The sequence below is a fragment of the Phyllobates terribilis genome, unplaced genomic scaffold, assembly GCF_046119375.1.
Source record: "Phyllobates terribilis strain yellow unplaced genomic scaffold, ASM4611937v1 Scaffold_8__6_contigs__length_399053987, whole genome shotgun sequence".
Taxonomy (NCBI): Eukaryota; Metazoa; Chordata; class Amphibia; order Anura; family Dendrobatidae; genus Phyllobates; species Phyllobates terribilis.
This window is the reverse complement of record NW_027362768.1, coordinates 366,748,504-366,772,740: the sequence shown is the minus strand read 5'-3', so window position 1 is coordinate 366,772,740 and position 24,237 is coordinate 366,748,504. Positions and strand designations below refer to the sequence as shown.

General features: G+C 46.6%; 1 protein-coding gene across 4 annotated transcripts in view; it reads right to left on the bottom strand.

Annotated features, from left to right (window-relative positions):
- LAMB2 (laminin subunit beta 2) overlaps positions 1 to 24,237 on the bottom strand; it is a 112,291-nt gene that overhangs the window by 24,133 nt on the left and 63,921 nt on the right. For all 4 annotated transcript variants that reach the window (XM_073644859.1, XM_073644856.1, XM_073644857.1 and 1 more), the window contains 9 exons: positions 23,761 to 23,896; positions 17,576 to 17,649; positions 17,249 to 17,437; positions 16,766 to 16,829; positions 12,249 to 12,451; positions 10,684 to 10,804; positions 10,309 to 10,497; positions 9,616 to 9,795; positions 1,759 to 1,871 (listed from right to left, as the gene is read on the bottom strand). In XM_073644859.1, the coding sequence (XP_073500960.1) occupies positions 1,759 to 1,871; positions 9,616 to 9,795; positions 10,309 to 10,497; positions 10,684 to 10,804; positions 12,249 to 12,451; positions 16,766 to 16,829; positions 17,249 to 17,437; positions 17,576 to 17,649; positions 23,761 to 23,896 (1,269 nt within the window). The remainder of the gene's footprint in view (positions 1 to 1,758; positions 1,872 to 9,615; positions 9,796 to 10,308; positions 10,498 to 10,683; positions 10,805 to 12,248; positions 12,452 to 16,765; positions 16,830 to 17,248; positions 17,438 to 17,575; positions 17,650 to 23,760; positions 23,897 to 24,237) is intronic.

The window sequence follows — 24,237 nt, the reverse complement described above, 5'->3', positions numbered from 1 at the left end:
CATAGGTGGACCTTACCATAGGTGGACCTTATCATAGGTGGTCCTTACCATGGGTGGACCTTACCATAGGTGGACCTTACCATAGGTGGACCTTACCATAGATAGTCCTTATTATAGGTGGTCCTTATTATAGGTGGACCTTACCATAGGTGGACCTTACCATAGGTGGACCTTACCATAGGTGGACCTTACCATAGATAGTCCTTATTATAGGTGGTCCTTACCATAGGTGGTCCTTATCATAGGTGGACCTTACCATAGGTGGACCTTACCATAGGTGGACCTTATCATAGGTGGTCCTTACCATGGGTGGACCTTACCATAGGTGGACCTTATCATAGGTGGTCCTTACCATGGGTGGACCTTACCATAGGTGGACCTTACCATAGATAGTCCTTATTATAGGTGGTCCTTACCATAGGTGGTCCTTATCATAGGTGGACCTTACCATAGGTGGACCTTATCATAGGTGGTCCTTACCATGGGTGGACCTTACCATAGGTGGTCCTTACCATAGGTGGACCTTACCATAGGTGGACCTTACCATAGGTGGACCTTACCATAGATAGTCCTTATTATAGGTGGTCCTTACCATAGGTGGTCCTTATCATAGGTGGACCTTACCATAGATAGTCCTTATTATAGGTGGTCCTTACCATAGGTGGTCCTTATCATAGGTGGTCCTTACCATAGGTGGACCTTACCATAGGTGGACCTTATCATGGGTGGTCCTTACCATGGGTGGACCTTACCATAGGTGGTCCTTACCATAGGTGGACCTTACCATAGGTGGACCTTACCATAGGTGGTCCTTACCATAGGTGGTCCTTACCATAGATTCTCCTTACCATATCTTATCATATGTGGAGGTTACCATAGATGGTCCTTATTATAAGTGGACCTTACCATAGATGGTCCTTATTATAGATGGTTCTTACCATAAGTGAACCTTATCATAGATGGTCCTTACCATAGATTGTCTTTACCATAGGTGGTCCTTATAATTGCTTAATGGTATTTCTCCTTTTTGGCCTTCAAAATGGTGATTGATCGAATTCCTGGAGATCCTTTCAGGGTGGATCTGCAGCTATGAAGGGCCATTTAGGCCCATTTTAGGTGTCCCTAAACTCTTTCCTCATAAAGATTAGGAACCTTAATCCACCTTCTCCCCCATCCCAGCCGACATCTTTTTTTTTTTTACATGGGCCTAAAGAACGTTAACGACAGGTGGGCATGGCGTTATCATGCAGCTACAAAGAAGGTTCCCTAATTTTGGTATTGGATCCTACATCCTCCAGATGCCCCAGGGTGACCTGTCTCCATTAATTAAGCCAATATATATATATATATATATAATTCGATTTTGGGGAAATGCCTTATAAATATACAGTAATATCCGGTTATGAGGATAATCAGGGTCCAGCCTCATTTCTCTGATCTGCGTGTCGGGTGGACGGGGGGGCTTTCCATCAGCACATTGCCATGGACGTCCCTGCTTGCGGGGGATCCAGTTACCGGCAGCTGCGGGCTGGAATGTATCGGAGGATATGAACCTCACACATTGGGAAATGTTATTTCCTGTGGTGGCTTGTATGTAGGGAAAGGATTATAGCAATTTATTATACACCGGATCGGCGGACCACCCTCTTTCAGAATAAACACTTTGCACAGGAAAAACCCCCAAGAGGCGGAACTATAAGGTTTTGGGGCATCGGGCGTCACCTCTCACCAGTCTGCACTGGTTCTATCGTTACTTACCAGACACTGGTTACAGGTTCTTCCAGTTACAAAGCGCTTACAGAAGCAGTCCCCGCCGCTGCGGTCACAGTGGGAGCCATCGGAGACTGTGCCCCTGGGGTCACACTGGCACCCTAGGAAGACATCCCCCGCTCTGGTTACTGCTTACTTGTATCAATGAGAAATCATCAATATTAGTTGTAAAGTTGGTCCTGACTGGCCCCGGTGCAGGAACATTATAAGGGTGATAAGGCTATAAATGTGTATTAGTATGGCGGAGTTACATGGAAAGCACAAGGGGCTAATGGCTGGAGGCCTCCATGAGTTACTAAGATCCACCACCATCATCAGGATGAGCACTGTATGAGGGTAAATTATCTGCACTGTATAGTGGTATTATTGAGGAACTGTATGGTAGTTGTATTTAGGCACTGTATGGGTGTACAACTTAGGCATTGTATGGTAGTAAGACTTAGGTACTATATGGTGGTATAATTTAGGCACTGTATGGAGGTATTATTTGGGGCCTGTATGGTGGTATAATTTAGGGCTGTATAGTGCCATAATTTAGGGGCTATGTGGTGGTATAATTTAGGCATTGTATGGTGGTATTTTTAAACACTCTGTAGCTAGAAAGAGAATAGGGAAAGCAGCACTACAAGGTATAATTTAGGCACAGTATTGAGGTATAATTATGCAGTGTATGGTGGTATGATGTAGGCAGTGTATGGTGGTATAATGTAGGCACTGTATCGTGGTATAATGTAGGCAGTGTATGGTGGTTTAATGTAGGCACAGTATGGTGGTATAACATAGGCACAGTATGGTGGTATAACGTAGCCACAGTATGGTGGTATAATGTAGGCAGTGTATGGTGGTATAACGTAGGCACTGTATGGTGGTATAATGTAGGCAGTGTATGGTGGTATAACGTAGGCACAGTATGGTGGTATAATGTAGGCACAGTATGGTGGTATAACATAGAAAACCTACAAAAGACAAAAAATATATCACATACCCTACCATCATTATATATAAATGTAAAGCAAAGTTGCATATTAAATATAGGGTACTTAGTGAACTATTTTTGAACAAAAAAAGTATACAAGCCGTCCCACCAGCGACAAGGTGACCCTAATTGGGACGGTCCTACACTGTCTATATTAAAAACCTTACTGTATATCAGAGTTTAAGTAATGCATATAAAAGGGTAGACAAATAGAACCGGGTCCCAATATCAGACCACCTAAGCCCGTGGTAAGCGACATATATACTAACCAGCTCAACAAGGGGCATGCCACACCCCTAATTTGCACAGAATGCAAACAAAACAAAAAACCAAGCAATGTGAACTGAGGTCTAAGATGGTACACATGCAAGAAATAAGAGCATGTTCACACTAGCAAAAAGATACAAAACCTACAAAAGACAAAAAATATATCACATACCCTACCATCATTATATATAAATTGTAACATACCTGGCGGCGTCCTTGCATGGTGGTCCATCTCCCACTGTGCAAGAGAGCGCACTTGATCTCCTGTCCAGAGTGTCTCTCTGGCTTCCCTCCATGCTGTCTGTTTGTGTCTGTCTCTGCTGCTTAAGGGCGGCGCCCGATCACTTCCTGCTTTTTGTACCTGCTGTGGGTCACACCCCTTGTGCGTCCTCAGCCTATTGCTGTCTGACACTTGGTATATAGCTCAGCAGCTCCCTTCTATCCCGGCCTGAGCATAGTGTTTCCTTCAGTGTGTGCTTGCATTCTGAAGGTGCCAGGTCCCGTCTTTGTTTCCTTGTCTGCCTTTCCTGGAGGCTGTATTTCCAGGCCTGTCTGAACTTAGTCCTGTATGTCTCCTGCTTTGCGGTATCAGCTCCCGTGTCTGAACTGTGTCCTGTATGTCTCCTGCTTTGCGGTATCAGCTCCCGTGTCTGAACTGAGTCCTGTATGTCTCCTGCTTTGCGGTATTAGTTCCCGTGTCTGAACTGAGTCCTTTCTGTGTATCTTGTCTGTCCTGTCTGAACACGCTCCTAGCCTGTTCCTCCCGCCTTCTAGGGGCCGATTACCTAGACCCGCTCCTGTATCTTGTCTGTCCTGTCTGAACACGCTCCTTGCCTGTTCGTCCCGCCTCTCTGGGGGCAGTATTCCCAGACCCGCTCCTGTATCCCGCTGCAGTGTCGGTCTCCTCCGTACACTCAGTTCCAGTCTGAACTCTCTCCTATGCTTTACCTGTTTTGCCTCTATGTCCGTTCCCTTCCTTTTTCTGCAGAGTCTGAACTCGTACCTAACTCCTGCCTGTTGTCTCTGTACTCCCGTTTGTGAGTTTGTGGTCCACTCGCTACTTCACTGCAAGTACCCTGTGGGTGTCTGGCTCTGTCTTTCCCTTCCTGTCTGTTCCGTGTGAACAGAGTCCTGTCCTGCCCTGCTTCTGCCCGCTGCTCTGGCAGTCCTGTCCTGCCCTGCTTCTGCCCGCTGCTCCGGCAGTCCTGTCCTGCCCTGCTTCTGCCCGCTGCTCCGGCAGTCCTGTCCTGCCCTGCTCAGCCTTGTCTGCACTCTAGCTGTGCTTGCCTGTAACCCTCTGCCTGTATTGTTCCTGAGTCCCGGTGTGTACTGGGTCCTATCCCGCCTGTGTTCCTACCTGCTAGTGCCTCCCTGTCTGCACTCTAGCTGTGCTTGCCTTTACCCCCCTGCCTGCATACCCGCCTGCCTGCATACCAGTCGTGCCTGCCTATACCCACCAGTCTGTGTGCCAGCCTACCAGCCTGTTCCTGTATTCCCCTGTGTGGGTCAACAGCCGTGTCCGGGGTCTGTCCTGGAGTAGCACCTGGTCCCTCTGCTCGGTTCCTCCTTGGTGCACTGGCGTCGTATGCCGTCGTGCGACCCTGGTCGGATCGGGTGAATACTTAGTCACGCCCCTCCAGGCATTCACTCTCCGGCACGGTCCAGTGGAATCACTACAATCACACGCACACGCCGCTTAGCCCGGGCGTGTGCATAACAGCATGCTCAGGCCATGGTTCCCGTTGAGCCCCACGGCCTTCGCCCTCTGAGAAGTTTTCCAGCGAATATATGCATTAAAATAAATAAATAAATTTTTTTTCCCTTAGCTGAGTTCCAGGCGAATTACGCACCGTCCAGATGGATCTATCAGCTCTCGTTCCTGCGGATCCGCCACGTTACTATGGGGATCCAAGACAGTGTCGTGCATTTGTGGAGCAATGCATGCTACACTTTAAGGCCTACCCTCTTTATTTTCCTTCCGATTGGGCTAAAGTGGCCTTTATGATGTCTTACCTGGCGGGTGATGCCTTGGAATGGATCAACCCCCTATATGAAACACAGGATCCGATCCTCCGGGACCTAATGGCCTTCCTGGTGGCCTTTCTAATGGTCTTCGATGATCCTAACCCGGAGGCTCCTGCTGAAGCTTCACTTCCCAATATCCCGGAGCAGCCCCAATGGGTAATGTGTGTGGGTAGCGCAATAGTCCTCCAGCCCAATGAGACTACTGCCCACCCAGAATCCTCTCAGGGTGACTACGCTTTCCGGAATACTTCTCTCAACCTCAAGAGGCAGTCCAGACGTGCTAGACTTAGAGGCAAGCCGTCACGCCAGGGCCTGTCCTCCCTGAGACCTCCTGACCCCAACCTTGAAGTCCCTACTGAAGCTTCATCTCCCTGTATCCCGGAGAAACCCCAATGGGTAGTGTGCGTGGGTAGTGCACCAGTTCTCCTGCCCGAAGAGACTTCTGCCCATCCAGACTCCACACAGGAGAACTTCCTGCACCCGGCATCAGATGCTTCTCTCTCTTTAACCGGTGTGCATGTCCAAGGATGCTCCAAAGCTGTGGTTACCTCTGAGTCTGTGCACCTCTACTACCTGGCGGAGGATCCCCTGTTGCCTCCTGAATCCTCCGGGATACCACCCGATGTCAAATGGAGAGAGACTTCTCTACACCCGGTACTCAATACTTTGTCCGCTTCGTCCTGTGAGCCTGACAATGGGTACCCCAAAGTGGTAGTTACCTCCGAGTCTCTACACCCCTCCGACCAGGCGGAGGATCTCCAGTTGTCTCCTGAACCCTTCGGGGTGCTACCTGGTAGCGAAAGGACAGAGACTCTCCTATACTCTGTACCTGATACCTCGCTCGCTTCGTCCAGTGAGTCCAACCTAGTGTACTCCGAAGCAGAGGTTACTCCTGAGTCTCTACACCCCTCCGACCAGGCGGAGGACCTCCAGTTGTGTTCAGAATCCTTCGGGGTGCCACCTGGTGGTGAATGGACAGAGACTTTCCTATATCCTGTACCTGATACCTCGCTCGCTTCGTCCAGTGAGTCCAACCTAGTGTACTCCGAAGCAGAGGTTACTCCCGAGTCTCTACACCCCTCCGACCAGGCGGAGGACCTCCAGTTGTGTTCAGAACCCTTCGGGGTGCCACCTGGTGGTGAATGGACAGAGACTTTCCTATACTCGGTACCCGATACCTCGCCTGCTTCCTCCAGTGAGTCCGACCTAGTGTACTCTGAAGCAGTTGTTTTCTCTGAGCCTCTGCACTCTTCTGACCCGGCGGAGGACCTCCAGTTGTTTCCTGAATCCTCCGGGGTACCACCAGATAACAAAGAGACAGTGACTTTTCCTCATTATGTACCTGATAACCCGTCTATTTTTTCCTGTGAGCTTGACAAGATGTACCTCGAAGCAGAGATTACCCTCAAGTCTCTGTCCCCCTCCAACCCAGTGAACAACTGGTCCTCGAATTCCCTGCGGAAGATTCTGGCAGGCCTGAAGAAGAGGGGGCGTAAGGGGGGAGGTACTGTAACATACCTGGCGGCGTCCTTGCATGGTGGTCCATCTCCCACTGTGCAAGAGAGCGCACTTGATCTCCTGTCCAGAGTGTCTCTCTGGCTTCCCTCCATGCTGTCTGTTTGTGTCTGTCTCTGCTGCTTAAGGGCGGCGCCCGATCACTTCCTGCTTTTTGTACCTGCTGTGGGTCACACCCCTTGTGCGTCCTCAGCCTATTGCTGTCTGACACTTGGTATATAGCTCAGCAGCTCCCTTCTATCCCGGCCTGAGCATAGTGTTTCCTTCAGTGTGTGCTTGCATTCTGAAGGTGCCAGGTCCCGTCTTTGTTTCCTTGTCTGCCTTTCCTGGAGGCTGTATTTCCAGGCCTGTCTGAACTTAGTCCTGTATGTCTCCTGCTTTGCGGTATCAGCTCCCGTGTCTGAACTGTGTCCTGTATGTCTCCTGCTTTGCGGTATCAGCTCCCGTGTCTGAACTGAGTCCTGTATGTCTCCTGCTTTGCGGTATTAGTTCCCGTGTCTGAACTGAGTCCTTTCTGTGTATCTTGTCTGTCCTGTCTGAACACGCTCCTAGCCTGTTCCTCCCGCCTTCTAGGGGCCGATTACCTAGACCCGCTCCTGTATCTTGTCTGTCCTGTCTGAACACACTCCTTGCCTGTTCGTCCCGCCTCTCTGGGGGCAGTATTCCCAGACCCGCTCCTGTATCCCGCTGCAGTGTCGGTCTCCTCCGTACACTCAGTTCCAGTCTGAACTCTCTCCTATGCTTTACCTGTTTTGCCTCTATGTCCGTTCCCTTCCTTTTTCTGCAGAGTCTGAACTCGTACCTAACTCCTGCCTGTTGTCTCTGTACTCCCGTTTGTGAGTTTGTGGTCCACTCGCTACTTCACTGCAAGTACCCTGTGGGTGTCTGGCTCTGTCTTTCCCTTCCTGTCTGTTCCGTGTGAACAGAGTCCTGTCCTGCCCTGCTTCTGCCCGCTGCTCTGGCAGTCCTGTCCTGCCCTGCTTCTGCCCGCTGCTCCGGCAGTCCTGTCCTGCCCTGCTTCTGCCCGCTGCTCCGGCAGTCCTGTCCTGCCCTGCTCAGCCTTGTCTGCACTCTAGCTGTGCTTGCCTGTAACCCTCTGCCTGTATTGTTCCTGAGTCCCGGTGTGTACTGGGTCCTATCCCGCCTGTGTTCCTACCTGCTAGTGCCTCCCTGTCTGCACTCTAGCTGTGCTTGCCTTTACCCCCCTGCCTGCATATCCGCCTGCCTGCATACCAGTCGTGCCTGCCTATACCCACCAGTCTGTGTGCCAGCCTACCAGCCTGTTCCTGTATTCCCCTGTGTGGGTCAACAGCCGTGTCCGGGGTCTGTCCTGGAGTAGCACCTGGTCCCTCTGCTCGGTTCCTCCTTGGTGCACTGGCGTCGTATGCCGTCGTGCGACCCTGGTCGGATCGGGTGAATACTTAGTCACGCCCCTCCAGGCATTCACTCTCCGGCACGGTCCAGTGGAATCACTACAATCACACGCACACGCCGCTTAGCCCGGGCGTGTGCATAACATAAATGTAAAGCAAAGTTGCATATGAAATATAGGGTACTTAGTGAACTATTTTTGATCAAAAAAAGTATACAAGCCGTCCCACCAGCGACAAGGTGACCCTAATTGGGACGGTCCTACACCTTTTTTTGATCAAAAATAGTTCACTAAGTACCCTATATTTCATATGCAACTTTGCTTTACATTTATATATAATGATGGTAGGGTATGAGATATTTTTTGTCTTTTGTAGGTTTTGTATCTTTTTGCTAGTGTGAACATGCTCTTATTTCTTGCATGTGTACCATCTTAGACCTCAGTTCACATTGCTTGGTATAACATAGGCACAGTATGGTGGTATAATGTAGGCAGTGTATGGTGGTATAATGTAGGCAGTGTATGGTGGTATAACGTAGGCACAGTATGGTGGTATAACGTAGGCACAGTATGGTGGTATAATGTAGGCAGTGTATGGTGGTATAACGTAGGCACAGTATGGTGGTATAATGTAGGCACTGTATGGTGGTATAATGTAGGCACTGTATGGTGGTATGATGCAGGCAGTCTATGGTGGTATATCGTAGGCAGTGTATGGTGGTATAATGTAGACAGTGTATGGTGGTATAATGTAGACAATGTATGGTGGTATAATGTAGGCAGTATATGGTGGTATAATGTAGACAGTGTATGGTGGTATAATGCAGGCAGTCTATGGTGGTATATCGTAGGCTATGTATGGTGGTATAATGTAGACAGTGTATGGTGGTATAATGTAGACAGTGTATGGTGGTATAATGTAGGCAGTATATGGTGGTATAATGTAGACAGTGTATGGTGGTATAATGCAGGCAGTCTATGGTGGTATATCGTAGGCAGTCTATGGTGGTATAATGTAGACAGTGTATGGTGGTATAATGTAGACAGTATATGGTGGTATAATTTAGGCACTGTATGGTGGTATAATGTAGACAGTTTTAATCACACTGTAGCCAGAAAGAGAAGAGGGGGAGCAGCACTACTAGAAGTCCTACATGGATGGGCACAAGCCTCAGCAGGGCCGGCGCAAATCAAGAGATATCACAAAGTATTATGAGATTTGGTACTATTACTTAGTAACTGTATGGTATTATTTATGCTCTGTATAGTGGCGTAATTAAGTTACATATGAACTGTATTGGGGTACTTTTATAGCACGGTTTGGTGGTATTACTTAGGCATTATATTTTTTTTATATTATATATTTAAACACTGGTGGTGATTTTTGAACACTGGTGGTATTAGGCTCTGTGCGATGGTATAATATGAACACTGTATGGTGATAATATTGAGGAACTGTATGGATTATGGTGGATAACGTCAGGCACATTATATTGGTATTGTTACAGCTCTGTATGGTGGTATTATATCGGCTCTGTACGGTAATATTTAGGCACTGTGTGGTATTAATTGAGGCCCATATATAATGTATGAACATTGGCTTTCGCTGTACCTGTTCTTTTGTGTATTTATGGTCATTGAAACCCAACCGCATTTATATTAATAAATAATAATCTTTACAGATTCTCACTTTTGCATCCTTGGACGATGTCTGCGTTGAGGCCATAAAATCCTGACTTGCAGCGATCACATCTGGGGCCTTCCACAAAGTCTTTGCAGCGGCACTGACCGGCGATGAGCCCGAGAGACGGGTCATCCTGAGAATCGCAGAGTCCTCCGTCCAGAGAGCCGTCCGGGTCACAGTCACAGGCTGCGGGTACATCATGACACAGGCTGACATTACATTAGGAGGATGGTTGTGATACACGGGAGGGTAGAGGTGAATTTGTCATTGAACTGTTTATTTTATGCCATGATTATCCTCAGAGATCGGCTCTGCTACATCTGCACTTCACTGGATCGTTTGCCTCATTTTCCTCGCAATTTGTCTTTGTTTAAAGGGGACGTAAACTTTTGCAACCATTGCACAACCAGAAAAATAAACCAACTTTGCAAATAGTCTTGCTTAAAAAAAACACTCTCACCGTTTTGTGTATGCAGCTCCTATAATGAGCTATGTGTCTCCATGGCTACAGACTACAAGCAAAGACTGTGTGCAGTCCGATCCTGCAGTCAGCGATTACTCCCCCTATTCTTGATTGAAGTAAGGGGTAAAATAGAAGAAAGCAACTACAAAAGGGGTTGTATATAGTCACGCATGGGAGCTGTATACAGGAAACGGCACTTGTAATGGAGAGAGCAGATTACCCCCGTTCCCAGCTACCTTTGCAGACATTGCTGTCTCGAATATCTTTGGTGGGGTCTTTGTAGTAGAAGGGCTTGCAGAGCTCACAGTGTCGCCCCATGGTGTTGTGCTGACAGTCGTCGCAGACGCCACCGCTCGTGTTTCGGGTGGACAGGTACACCGCCATGTCAAAGTGACACTTCCGGGAATGATTGTTGCAGTTGCACTCTGAAAATCAAAGAAGAAACACATTTTTAAGATCAGACACTGCCCTGGTGTCCTGGAGGGGAGAGGAGGGACTGTGCAGGTCTACAAAGCCCGGGTGACCCGGTGACAAAACGATAGGTCCGTCGCTGTGAAAAATGGTGCTAAGAGGTCGACACAGGGAAAAGAAGCCATAAAATATTGGCTCACTTTTACAAGCGTTGGTGCTGCGCCCCTCTGCCGGTCTCCAGGGAATCTCATTGAAGAAACTGTCGCACTGTTCGCAGTTCAGTCCCTTGGTGTTGTGTTTGCAGACACATCTCCCATGCACCTGAGGACCGGAAAACACCCAAAATTAGGCGATCAGCGGCAATCGGCGAAGCAACGTGGCAGGAAGTGTTCAGCGTCCCTGCAGCGCCACCACAGGTGAAATAAAGTATTGCACAGCTGATATTCATGGCAGGACAACGGAGAGATAAGGCTCACCTCTATCAGCTCAGAATTTACTTTGAGGGTATATGAACTTGGGTGACCCTTTAAAAATGTATTTAAAGGGAATCTGTCGGCAGGATTTCAACGCCCCCACCCCAAATTATTTATATGTACATGTAGCTCTTTCAAAGACAAGTCCAGCAATACCTTTAAATTGACTGTCCGTTCCTCCGTTACCGAGAAAAGAGTGTTTAAATTGATATGCAAATAAGGCTGAAAAGCTATGGTAAATCTGAAGCCTCTGTCACTCCAGCTCTATCTCCACTATGGTAGATCTGAAGCCTCTGTCACTCTAGCTCTATCTCCACTATGGTATAGATGAAGCATCTGTCACTCCAGCTCTATCTCTGCTATGGTAGATCTGAAGCCTCTGTCACTCCAGCTCTATCTCCGCTATGGTAGATCTGAAGCCTCTGTCACTCAAGCTCTATCTCTGCTATGGTAGATCTGAAGCATCTGTCACTCCAGCTCTATCTCCGTTATGGTAGATCTGAAGCCTTTGTCACTCCAGCTCTATCTCCGCTATGGTAGATGTGAAGACTCTGTCACTCCAGCTTTATCTCCTTTATGGTAGATCTGAAGCCTCTATCACTCCAGCTCTATCTCCGCTATGGTAGATCTGAAGCCTCTGTCACTCAAGCTCTATCTCTGCTATGGTAGCCTCTGTCACTGAAGCTCTATCTCTGCTATGGTAGATCTGAAGCCTCTGTCACTCCAGCTCTATCTCCACTATGGTAGATCTGAAGCCTCTGTCACTCAAGCTCTATCTCTGCTATGGTAGCCTCTGTCACTGAAGCTCTATCTCTGCTATGGTAGATCTGAAGCCTCTGTCACTCCAGCTCTATCTCCACTATGGTATATCTGAAGCCTCTGTCACTCCAGCTCTATCTCCGCTATGGTAGAGATAAAGCATCAGTCACTCAAGCTCTATCTCTGCTATGGTAGATCTGAAGCCTCTGTCACTCCAGCTCTATCTCCGCTATGGTTGATCTGAAGCCTCAGTCACTTCAGCTCTATCTCCACTATGGTTGATCTGAAGCCTCTGTCACTCCAGCTCTATCTCCGCTATGGTAGATCTGAAGCCTCTGTCACTTCAGCCTCTGCCTGCTTCTTGACTGATGGCTCCTTTGCCTGAAGTCACACAGCATAGAGGCTGTCAGTCAAGCAGGAGGAGGCGGCACTGGGCAGGAAATAAAGCTGGAGTGACAGAGGCTTCAGATTTACAAAAAAAAAACTAATTGAAACACGAAGTAAAGCATAACCCGCCCCCCCCCCCCCATTACCATTCCATCCACGTCTTTGGAGACCCCTTCAATGGGAGCGCACTCGGAGGCATGGCCGTAACAGAAGCAGTTGCCGCGCACCACCAGCTCGTACAGGGCGTAGTAATACTTCTCCTTTATTTCCAGGCGGGAATCTAGTAAATTATCACCCAGCGTGTGCAGCCGGGTGAAATTAATCCTGATGTTTGTGATCTTCAGAAGATCTAACAGAAAAGAGAGAAGGCTGAGGAAGGCATGTGGATGGTCATGTGGACATAGTGTCTATATAACAAGCCGCATGTCCCAGTTCTATAGGTGCTGGAAATATACACGACAACCCCAATGTTCATTTTTGCGTATTTTTCCTCTCCTTCCAAAAGCTATAGCTTTTTTTTTATTCCTCCATCAACGTACTATACGAAGGCTTGTTTTTTGCAGAACAAATTGTACTTTTAACAATACCATTCATTTTATCATATAATGAACAGGAAAAAAAATTCCAAGTAGGTAGAATTAAAAAAAAAAAGCAATTCTGCCGTTGTTTCTGGTTTTTGTTTTTACAACATTAATTAATCACCTGGGAATGTGATTCGCCAGGCTGCTACGACTACGACGATACCAAAATTATAAGTGTTTTTTAATTGTTTTAGTGGTTTAGAAAAAAAAAAAATTTGTAAAAAAAAATTGGATCGATATGTTACAAAAGTTGTAAAAGTTTTGATTAAGTTTTTCTTCTGGTGGTCAGTGCCCGATGCTGAGCCCCCCGATAATATCGCTTCCCGCACTTGTTATCCCGCCTCTGACACCTCCACTTATTCTACCAGCTGGGACTTGTCAGGACCCTACAATAATCTGCTCTATAAACTCCACACAAGGCTGGTGACTGGAGAGAAGCCAAGAGCAGCAGCCAGTGTCATCCGCTGTACGGGAGTCTGCCATGTATGGAAGTGCAGCAAAGCACCGAGCTAAATCAGTAACAGCCCCAGACATCTTCCCCCGGCGCACAAATAACTCTGCTGCATTCAGAAGGGACACAGACGTCCCCGCAACTGCTAGGAAATAACTCAACAATGATCTGTTAATTCTGCTGTAAAACTCCTGCATCAGTCTGCACCGATCTACTGGGGGTGGAAAATGGTATCCAAATCTGCTGGAAATCATCAAAGAGAATGTCCCCCCTGTACTGATCCTGAGTTACATCCTGTATTATACTCCAGAGCTGCACTCACTATTCTGCTGGTGCAGTCACTGTGTACATACATTACATTACTGATCCTGAGTTACATCCTGTATTATACTCCAGAGCTGCACTCATTATTCTGCTGGTGCAGTCACTGTGTACATACATTACATTACTGATCCTGAGTTACATCCTGTATTATACTCCATAGCTGCACTCACTATTCTGCTGGTGCAATCACTGTATACATGCATTACATTACTGATCCTGAGTTACATCCTGTATTATACTCCAGAGCTGCACTCACTATTCTGCTGGTGCAGTCACTGTGTACATACATTACATTACTGATCCTGTACTGATCCTGAGTTACATCCTTTATTATACTCCAGAGCTGCACTCACTATTCTGCTGGTGCAGTCACTCTGTACATACATTACATTACTGATCCTGTACTGATCCTGAGTTACATCCTGTATTATACTCCAGAGCTGCACTCACTATTCTGCTGGTGCAGTCACTGTGTACATACATTACATTACTGATCCTGAGTTACATCCTGTATTATACTCCAGAGCTGCACTCACTATTCTGCTGGTACAGTCACTGTGTACATACATTACATTACTGATCCTGTACTGATCCTGAGTTACATCCTTTATTATACTCCAGAGCTGCACTCACTATTCTGCTGGTGCAGTCACTCTGTACATACATTACATTACTGATCCTGTACTGATCCTGAGTTACATCCTGTATTATACTCCATAGCTGCACTCACTATTCTGCTGGTGCAATCACTGTATACATGCATTACATTACTGATCCTGAGTTACATCCTGTATTATACTCCAGAGCTGCACTCACTATTCTGCTGGTGCAGTCACGGTGTACATACATTACATTACTGATCCTGTACTGATCCTGAGTTACATCCTTTATTATACTCCAGAGCTGCACTCACTATTCTGCTGGTGCAGTCACTCTGTACATACATTACATTACTGATCCTGTACTGATCCTGAGTTACATCCTGTATTATACTCCAGAGCTGCACTCACTATTCTGCTGGTGCAGTCACTGTGTACATACATTACATTACTGATCCTGAGTTACATCCTGTATTATACTCCAGAGCTGCACTCACTATTCTGCTGGTACAGTCACTGTGTACATACATTACATTACTGATCCTGTACTGATCCTGAGTTACATCCTGTATTATACTCCAGAATAGTGAGTGCAGCTCTGATGGTGCAGTCACTGTGTACATGCATTACATTACTGATCCTGAGTTACATCCTGTATTATACCCCAGAGCTGCACTCACTATTCTGCTGGTACAGTCACTGTGTACATACATTACATTACTGATCCTGTACTGATCCTGAGTTACATCCTGTATTATACTCCAGAGCTGCACTCACTATTCTGCTGGTGCAGTCACTGTGTACATACATTACATTACTGATCCTGTACTGATCCTGAGTTACATCCTTTATTATACTCCAGAGCTGCACTCACTATTCTGCTGGTGCAGTCACTCTGTACATACATTACATTACTGATCCTGTACTGATCCTGAGTTACATCCTGTATTATACTCCAGAGCTGCACTCACTATTCTGCTGGTGCAGTCACTGTGTACATACATTACATTACTGATCCTGAGTTACATCCTGTATTATACTCCAGAGCTGCACTCACTATTCTGATGGTGCAGTCACTGTGTACATACATTACATTACTGATCCTGAGTTACATCCTGTATTATACCCCAGAGCTGCACTCACTATTCTGCTGGTACAGTCACTGTGTACATACATTACATTACTGATCCTGTACTGATCCTGAGTTACATCCTGTATTATACTCCAGAGCTGCACTCACTATTCTGATGGTGCAGTCACTGTATACATGCATTACATTACTGATCCTGAGTTACATCCTGTATTATAATCCAGAGCTGCACTCACTATTCTGCTGGTGCAGTCACTGTGTACATACATTACATTACTAATCCTGTACTGATCCTGAGTTACATCCTGTATTATACTCCAGAGCTGCACTCACTATTCTGCTGGTGCAGTCACTGTGTACATACGTTACATTACTGATCCTGAGTTACATCCTGAATTATACTCCAGAGCTGCACTCACTATTCTGCTGTTGCAGTCACTGTGTACATACATTACATTACTGATCCTGAGTTACATCCTGTATTATACTCCAGAGCTGCACTCACTATTCTGCTGGGGCAGTCACTGTGTACATACATTACATTACTGATCCTGAGTTACATCCTGAATTATACTCCAGAGCTGCACTCACTATTCCGCTGGTGCAGTCACTGTGTACATACATTACATTACTGATCCTGAGTTACATCCTGAATTATACTCCAGAGCTGCACTCACTATTCTGCCGGTGCAGTCACACTGTAAATACATTACATTACTGATCCTGAGTTACATCCTGTATTATACTCCAGAGCTGCGCTCACTATTCTGCTGGTGCAGTCACTTTGTACATACATTACATTACTAATCCTGTACTGATCCTGAGTTACATCCTGATTTATACTCCAGAGCTGCACTCACTATTCTGCTGGTGCAGTCACTGTGTACATACATTACATTACTGATCCTGGGTTACATCCTGTTTTATACCCTTCAGGTGTTTCACAATTCTGCAGGCTTCAAAGCTGGAATCTCCCAGCATGCCCTTCTGGTTTATTGTCTAAGCAGTGTAGGAAAATCTAACCTTCCTCTTGTACTATAGGACCTCAGCTCAAGGGTTGAATCTGACATGTTCTGCTCACAAGCAGAATTGTAAATTCAGCTCTGGTATATAATACAGAGTGCAAGTGTGGATCAGTACAAGATGAATAATGCAAGTGATTCCAACAGCAGACTTGTGAGTGCAGCTCTGAAGCATAATACAGTATAAGTAATATCCCATCCCATGTTTACAATGTATATTGTGCAAAATTACTTGCAGGTCCCTGGTGTAACAGCCATGTTAGTAGTCGGTGGCTCACACATGATGTTGCGCCAGGACTACTGATCAGAGGATGCACTGGGAGTAGGAGGAGATTCGCAGGGCTCTGGTCCGGGGGCTACAGACCACCGACGTGGCTGCTGGATTAGGATCCTGAAATCTTTTTGCTCACCTCTAATAACGGCCCCTAATGGCTCTGAAATATTAGAATCACTTTGCACCTTGACATGAAATCAGAGGTACAGTAGGGCCCTATAGGAGTGTGGGGGCCCCATAGGAGTGTATAGGGGCGGTATTATGGCTCTGCACATACAGCAGTAATACGATATTGTACTTAATCCCTTATTAATTAACTTACTCTGAATACGAGGACTGTACGGGTCCCTGATGTGAATGGCTGGATCCAGAACTCTGAATATCACCTACAGACAGAGAGAGGGGGGGGATTATATGCCGAAACTAGACTAGAGAGTATACGGTATATACTGCACTCTGTAACAAAATATCCGCACATAGCTCCTAAAGGGAAGTTACAGAGGCACGGAGCGTCCGTGATGTGACTGATGGTGTAAAGGTGTAGAGTCGGATGATGGGAGTGAGGGGGTGCACTACAGAGCCATAGGTACGGTGTGTGCCGCCATATGGTGCACCATAAGAAACCCTACTAAGAAATGATTAGTAATGCGGAAGTACAGTAGAGCCCCATAGAAGTCTATGAGTGTGGGAGTATAACTCTAGGGGTTTATGGAGTTATTATACCGTCATACGCATGAGGCTGAATACTAATACGTTCTACAGCACCAACATAGGCAGTAGCGCTTCACTCGCCTTCAGTCCTCACCTCTCCTTCCGTAGAAGGCTCAATTTCAGAATATCGAGCCTCGCAGATCACATCGTCCACTTTTCTTTGGATGTTTCGTGAAATATTCGGGAAGACGGCGGCGCAGTCATAGGCAAAGTATCTGTAAACCTGCCAGCTCCGTCCAAAGTCAGCCGATCGCTCCACTAACATGGCCGCCGGTCTGAACGTCTACAAAGAGAAATCACAGATGTGACAGCGAATTTATGCAACGTTCATCAAGGCTAATTGGACATGAGCGTTCCCATTCACTGACAGCAAGCAGCGTTCCCATTCACTGACAGCAAGCACGGCCGCCATCATACTGACCTTGAACGTCATGATGAGATGAGTGAAGTGGAACTCGGCCTCCAGGTCCAACTGAATGCTGACGTCAGAGACCCCTGTGTTGGAGGAAGACCACAGAATGGCGTTTACTTCTGAATGACATGAAGATGGCGCACGGTCCTGCTTATAAAAATGGCCGGGATCGGAGCGTCTCTGATCCAGGGCATTGCTGCTGGTGAGAATGTCACACTGGCAGCCAGCACCATCACCAGGACATGTCCGTATGCCCAGCTGGGCCCATTACTTCTACATATATACACTATTGTATATCTTACATCTAGGAGTATGAAGGGCTTTAAAGGGCATCTCCATTTTTCAAATGTACCCCAGTTATGGGACAATTTAGACCCTCAAAGCACAGAATTGCCCCGTCTGAGTCCAAATACTTAGATTCAGCCCTTTTTATGGTTCTGCTTTTGGCCCTGTTCACGAAAATACCTAAAAGAACAGCTGGAGACGACTCCTGTGGGATCATAGCGGCCATATTGGTTGTCACACAGTTTTGAGAATTCAGGTAATCGGTTTTCCCGCCTCTACACTGTACCACCATTGCAAACTCAACTCTGCTATTTCGTGGATCCAGCACTGCTACATCAAGCCCTGTTGTATAACTCTGCTATTTCATTGTTCAATCTCTGATACATCAAGCACTGCTCTTCATCTCTGCTATTCCATAGCTCCAGCACTGCCACAACAAGCCCGGCTCTACATCTCTGCTATTCCATAGCTCCAGCACTGCCACAACAAGCCCGGCTCTACATCCCTGCTATTCCATAGCTCCAGCACTGCTGCAACAAGTCCCACCTCTACATCTCTGCTTCTCCATAGCTCCAGCACCTCTACAACAAGCCCGGCTCTACATCTCTGCTATTCCATAGCTCCAGCACTGCTACAACAAGCCCGGCTCTACATCCCTGCTATTCCATAGCTCCAGCACTGCTGCAACAAGCCCCACCTCTACATCTCTGCTTCTCCATAGCTCCAGCACTTCTACAACAAGCCCGGCTCTACATCTCTGCTATTCCATAGCTCCAGCACTGCCACAACAAGCCCGGCTCTACATCCCTGCTATTCCATAGCTCCAGCACTGCCACAACAAGCCCGGCTCTACATCCCTGCTATTCCATAGCTCCAGCACTGCTGCAACAAGCCCCACCTCTACATCTCTGCTTCTCCATAGCTCCAGCACTTCTACAACAAGCCCGGCTTTACATCTCTGCTATTCCATAGCTCCAGCACTGCTACAACAAGCCTGGCTCTACATCTCTGCTATTCCATAGCTCCAGCACTGCTACAACAAGCCCGGCTCTACATCCCTGCTATTCCATAGCTCCAGCACTGCTGCAACAAGCCCGGCTCTACATCCCTGCTATTCCATAGCTCCAGCACTGCCACAACAAGCCCGGCTCTACATCCCTGCTATTCCACAAGCCTGGCTCTACATCTCTGCTAATCCGTATCTATGGCACTGCTACATCAAGCACCGCTGTAGATATCTGCTATTCCGTGGATCCAGCACTGATACATCATGCCCTGTTGTATAACTGCTATTTCATTGTTCAATCTCTGCTACAACAAGCCCGGCTCTACATCTCTGCTATTCAATAACTCCAGCACTGCTACAACAAGCCCGCCTCTACATCTCTGCAATTACACAAGCCTGGCTCTACATCTCTACTAATCCATATCTATGGCACTGCTACATCAAGCACCTCTCTACATCTATGCTATTCCATAGCTCCGGCATTGCTACATTAAGCACCACTCTACATCTCCGCTATTCCATAGCTCCAGCACTGCTACAACAAGCCCTGCTCTACATCTCTGCTATTTTGTGGTTACAAATCTACCATTTTGTGGTTCCGGCTTTGCTACCTTGAGCCTCTGTTGCAAATACAGCTATGCTACACCGCCTCCTCTTCTCTGAATTAACTCTGCTACATCACTGTGCCATCTCTGCCGCATTGAGCCGCTGTTGAAAACTCATCTTTGTAACATTGGTTCATCATCACTAGGTCAACTCTGCTATACCACTGTTCCAGCTCTGCTGCCGTTGGTCCAATTTAACTACTCCAGTTGCTGCTGCTCCAGCTCTGCCACTTATGCCACCACTGTGCCCACTTGATTGCCCTGCTGCACCAGCGCCACCTGTCCGTGCTGCATTAGAAATGCTTATCCGGACCACGGACTTCGAGGATCCACCTCAGCAGACGAGACGCAACATTGAGCAGCCACCTAATAGAATAACATGGGTTGATTCTTGTATTTTTTCTTATTATTTTTGGGGGGCAATATTAGAGACAGACCATGCACCTGCTGCGAGACCCTTGAAGAGAGGGACCTGGCCCTGATTTGCCCTTAGGAACTGCAAAGAGGAAGAGAAATCAGCACTAGTGTGAAGAGGAAAACAAACATATCATGGGTGGCTAAATCCTATGCTAGAATGGGTGGTCTGATTTAATCTATGGACCCCCTCTCTTTTCATTCACTCCATCTATTAGCCATGGGTTGGCACATGTCTCTGCCCCATGTTAGTGCCCAGATCTCTCCGCTGGAAATCACAAATACATCAAAGGATTCGGTCTTTGAAGCTGAAATGATAATAATGAAGGAATGAAAACTGCAGATTAAGTGTCGGCGATCTCCATATTCTCCTGGACAGACTTCAATAGATTCCGGGGCGGACTAAACCCTCGCAGGACATTAACGGGTCCGGACTCGGAAGACAAAAAACACAAACTCTGGATCTTTATAATTACAGTTGGCCGGGGAAGAAGAGTGGTGGACATGGAAGGATCGAACTGGCCCCCCATTATGCTGCACCTAGGACAGAGGGCTTGTTGTTTTTACCCCCTATCATAACCCCTATACCCTGGTTTTCTAGTAATGAAGCTTCCTTTGTAGAGGTCGGTCCAGCACAAGGTTCCCAAACAGTAGCAAAAGAGACGAGACTAACAAGGGATGGTTCCCCTCTCTCTGGGATACCCATAGCAGCCGCAAGGTCTACCTTTATTGTATAAATTCACTCTTATTCTCTCTTTGGTCTACCTTTATTATATAAATTCACTGTTATTCTCTCTTTGGTCTACCTTTATTGTATAAATTCACTCTTATTCTCTCTTTGGTCTACCTTTATTATATAAATTCACTCTTATTCTCTCTTTGGTCTACCTTTATTGTATAAATTCACTCTTATTCTCTCTTTTGTTAAAGGGGTTTTATGAGATCACACTATAGACGTCATGTCCTTAGGAAAGGACCTGTGATCGGTGTGGGGCCAAACTCTCGGGAGCTGTTTAAAGGGGCCGTAAAGCTTGAGGTTTACCACTTGACCTTACCACTTTAAGGGGATCCCCAAGCACATAATAGGCCGAGTTATACTAGGGGTATATACTGTTTATCTTTCTGCATTAATACAAGCGGCCATCAGATGCCGAGCATTTACCAGCCTGCTCCTTACATCCGATCCGGGGCGGCAGCTGCACATACAGTAGAGGCGTGCTGTACCGCTAATGTGCTGGCAGCGGATCCTGGGCAGGAATGTCCCGTTATCTTCCACCTGTTCCCCCCACACTTGTAATAACAAGATTTTTTCTGCCTGAACTTTCTACTTGGTAAAAAGCCAAACACAAGTGTTATATCCACCCGGACACATCATAGGGGCAGAAGAGTGAAAGAAAGGCGCTGAGACCTGGGCTATAAAGTAGTCAGGGTCAATGGATTATTCACGTATACTACATACTGTTTAAGGGGCCTATTTTGGAGTCATTCCGCCACTTTCTCTTTTTATCTGTCTAGGGCATTGTTCAGATCTCTGTTGCTAGGTCTAGGAGTACTTTGGCACTGATAATAGGGGTAATAGGGGTAACTGATAATAGGTCTTCCTGAGTTACTGCTTATTCCAACACTTTTTGTAGGGGCACTAATTAAATTAACAAGGTGACCGGCACTGTTTCTGAGGCTACTTTGATATAATTTAAGAGACATTGTAGGGGGTCTCTTTTGCACCGTTCAGTGGGCATTTGGCACTGGTTATGGGGACACACTCTTCCTAGGGCACTGCTTATGGCATCACTATTCATAAGGGTACTTATTATTGTCATTTAGGGGGCTTTTTTGTCCATTTTTTAGAGATGTTTTGAACTCTTTAGAGGGTACTTTGTCATTGTGTTTAAGAATGTTTAAGAGGGACGCCGGCACTGGTAATGGGGGCAGACTCCATGAGTCCCCATTGTGGTAAAATGGTGTATAGACACTGATCATGGAGCACTTTTTTAGATACTCACTCTGGCACTGTTTAGGAGATGCCTTGGCACTGTTTATGGGGGTATTTTGATACCATATATGGAGATGCCCTGTTTAGGCATAGGGTACTCTGGCACTGGTTATGGGGGCAGACTCTTTCTGGGGCACTGCTATTTATGAGTGTGCATGGTGAGGAGATGGGTTAAAGGTACTGTGTAGGGGGCACTTTTTTGGGACTCACTCTGGCTCTGTTGATGAGGCATCCTGGCAAAGGAAATGGGGGCTGTTAGGTTGTAGTGGGGTAGTCTTTTACATAAGAAATGTTTGGCTTTTAGTGGTGGTCCTATGACAAAGCATGAGAGGTGAGGGGTGAACAAGGGTCCGACTTTCCTGCCCCTTGATTTGGTAGAACGACCAGCATCAGAGTTTTTGGGGGCCATTTTTCTTCTATTTGTGGCCCTGAAACAAGACCATCCCCCTTGCAGATCAGCCACTCAGGATTCTAGGTAAGCTGGGTAAAAATTATCATGGTGGTCATAGTCACCCAGCTTTCCCAGAATCAGATATAACCAAAAAACAGGATTTTTAAGAATGAGCCGTGCGGGTCCAATCCCATTTTGGACGTGGAGAACGGAGATCTGAGTCAGGATTTCCTGTGGAAAGATTGATATATTCTTCCAAAATCCTGGCCGTGACCCCTCCCATGAGCTCCGGGGGAATGGAAACGGTTCGGAATAAAATACAGGAATTTTAATAGGGCGGCAGATAAAAAGCTGTTGGGATTAGCTGGAGAAATCCTCAAAGCCTTCGCCTCCTTTTTCTTTTTTTACCTCTTTTACGGCTTTAATCCCAGAGAAGAATATATGTAATTAAATTAAAGGACTTTAATGAGGAAAAGGAAGGAAAGAAGAAGTAGACGGGAGCTTAGCGGGGTTGTTGGGTGGCCAATTTACAGGCCGTCTGAAGCAAAGCATGGCGGGTACGTCCCCAACAGATGCCACACACAGGTTTTCGGACCCTGTATGAGGCTCCTGTATGAGGGGAGGAAAAGTCCTGGAAGAAATCTCCCAGGCGCTGCCAAAACTTTCTGTAAAAATAGCGCTTCCGGGAGGTTTCTTGTGCGTGACGCCGGGATTCTCCAACATCACACAGAGCTCTGGTGTCCAAAAGCACATTCAGGTGTAGTTGGCAACAGTCCTGAATTTCCAGGACTGTCCCGATTTTTCGGATAAAATCCTGGAAAACTTGAGCCTGTCCGGGCAAAAAAGGGATAGAGTCTATGCAAAAGTGGTCACACCCGCTCCAGATCTGGTATGGAAAGTTATAGAACTTTGCAAATCACTTTTTTTTGGAGGATTTATCTTCATTTCTGTAAACCAAAATTGCAAAAAAGTTGCTTGCAAACCCCGACTTTTCCCCATGGGAGTACAGATGATGGCAGTGATAGGTCAGCTCACCAGTCACTAACTCTGGGGAGAAGCTGCTGCAGGAGCTGTTCCTGATAAGCACAACACTCAGAGGAGGAGGCCGGGGCTGACTCATCACTGCCATCATCTGTACTCCATTATCAATGCAGCTGAAGGCAGGCAATAGATCGGTGAAAAGCCGAGGTTTAGAAGCCACTTAAATGCAGGTTTTTCAATTTTTACAGGAATGAAGAAAAATCCTCCAATTAAGTAATTTTTAAAGTTTCATAACTTTTATTAAATTGTTAAAAAAATTAAAGTTTAGTTACGCCTTAAAGGGACCGAAAAGTGGGTGTTTTTTTGGGATGTTCTGGACAGCACGGGGGCCGGGTGCAAATGTCATTGCTGTTATGTATACAAATGGAAGGTGCCAAGAGTGGAAGGGGTACAGAGTGCAGCACAGAGTATTTCAGCAGAGGAGTGGATTGTGTTGGAGGAGTGCGCCGGTCAGATTACCGTTCTCAGATTGCCACCAGGCCTTCTTCCTGTCTTCGGCAAACGTGGTAACGACGTTTTGGATGCGATGACTGATGGGATTGGTCAGTCGGTTGTAAGGTCGCCGCGAGTCACAGACAAAACACTTCTTCTCGTCCTGGGGAATACAGTGGAAATTGACTTATATGCGTGGCAAGTTATTAAATATCATGATGAAATTATTGTGATTGTCCACTAAAACTTGATCAGGCAGAGTGCTCAGGAAGTGCTCTACCCCGTCATCAGGAGAACTGTACTGATTCTGACAAAACACAGGAGAAATTGCTTCTACCGGAAAAGAAAAGTAAACCACTAGACACCAGGAATCTATTTCTTCCCTACACTAGACCACCATGGAAGCAGATATTAATACATCCACTATTACAGAGAATAACGGGAAGACATATTTACTCATCCTCTAAGACCCACAAGGACGCTTATATTATACATCCACTACCC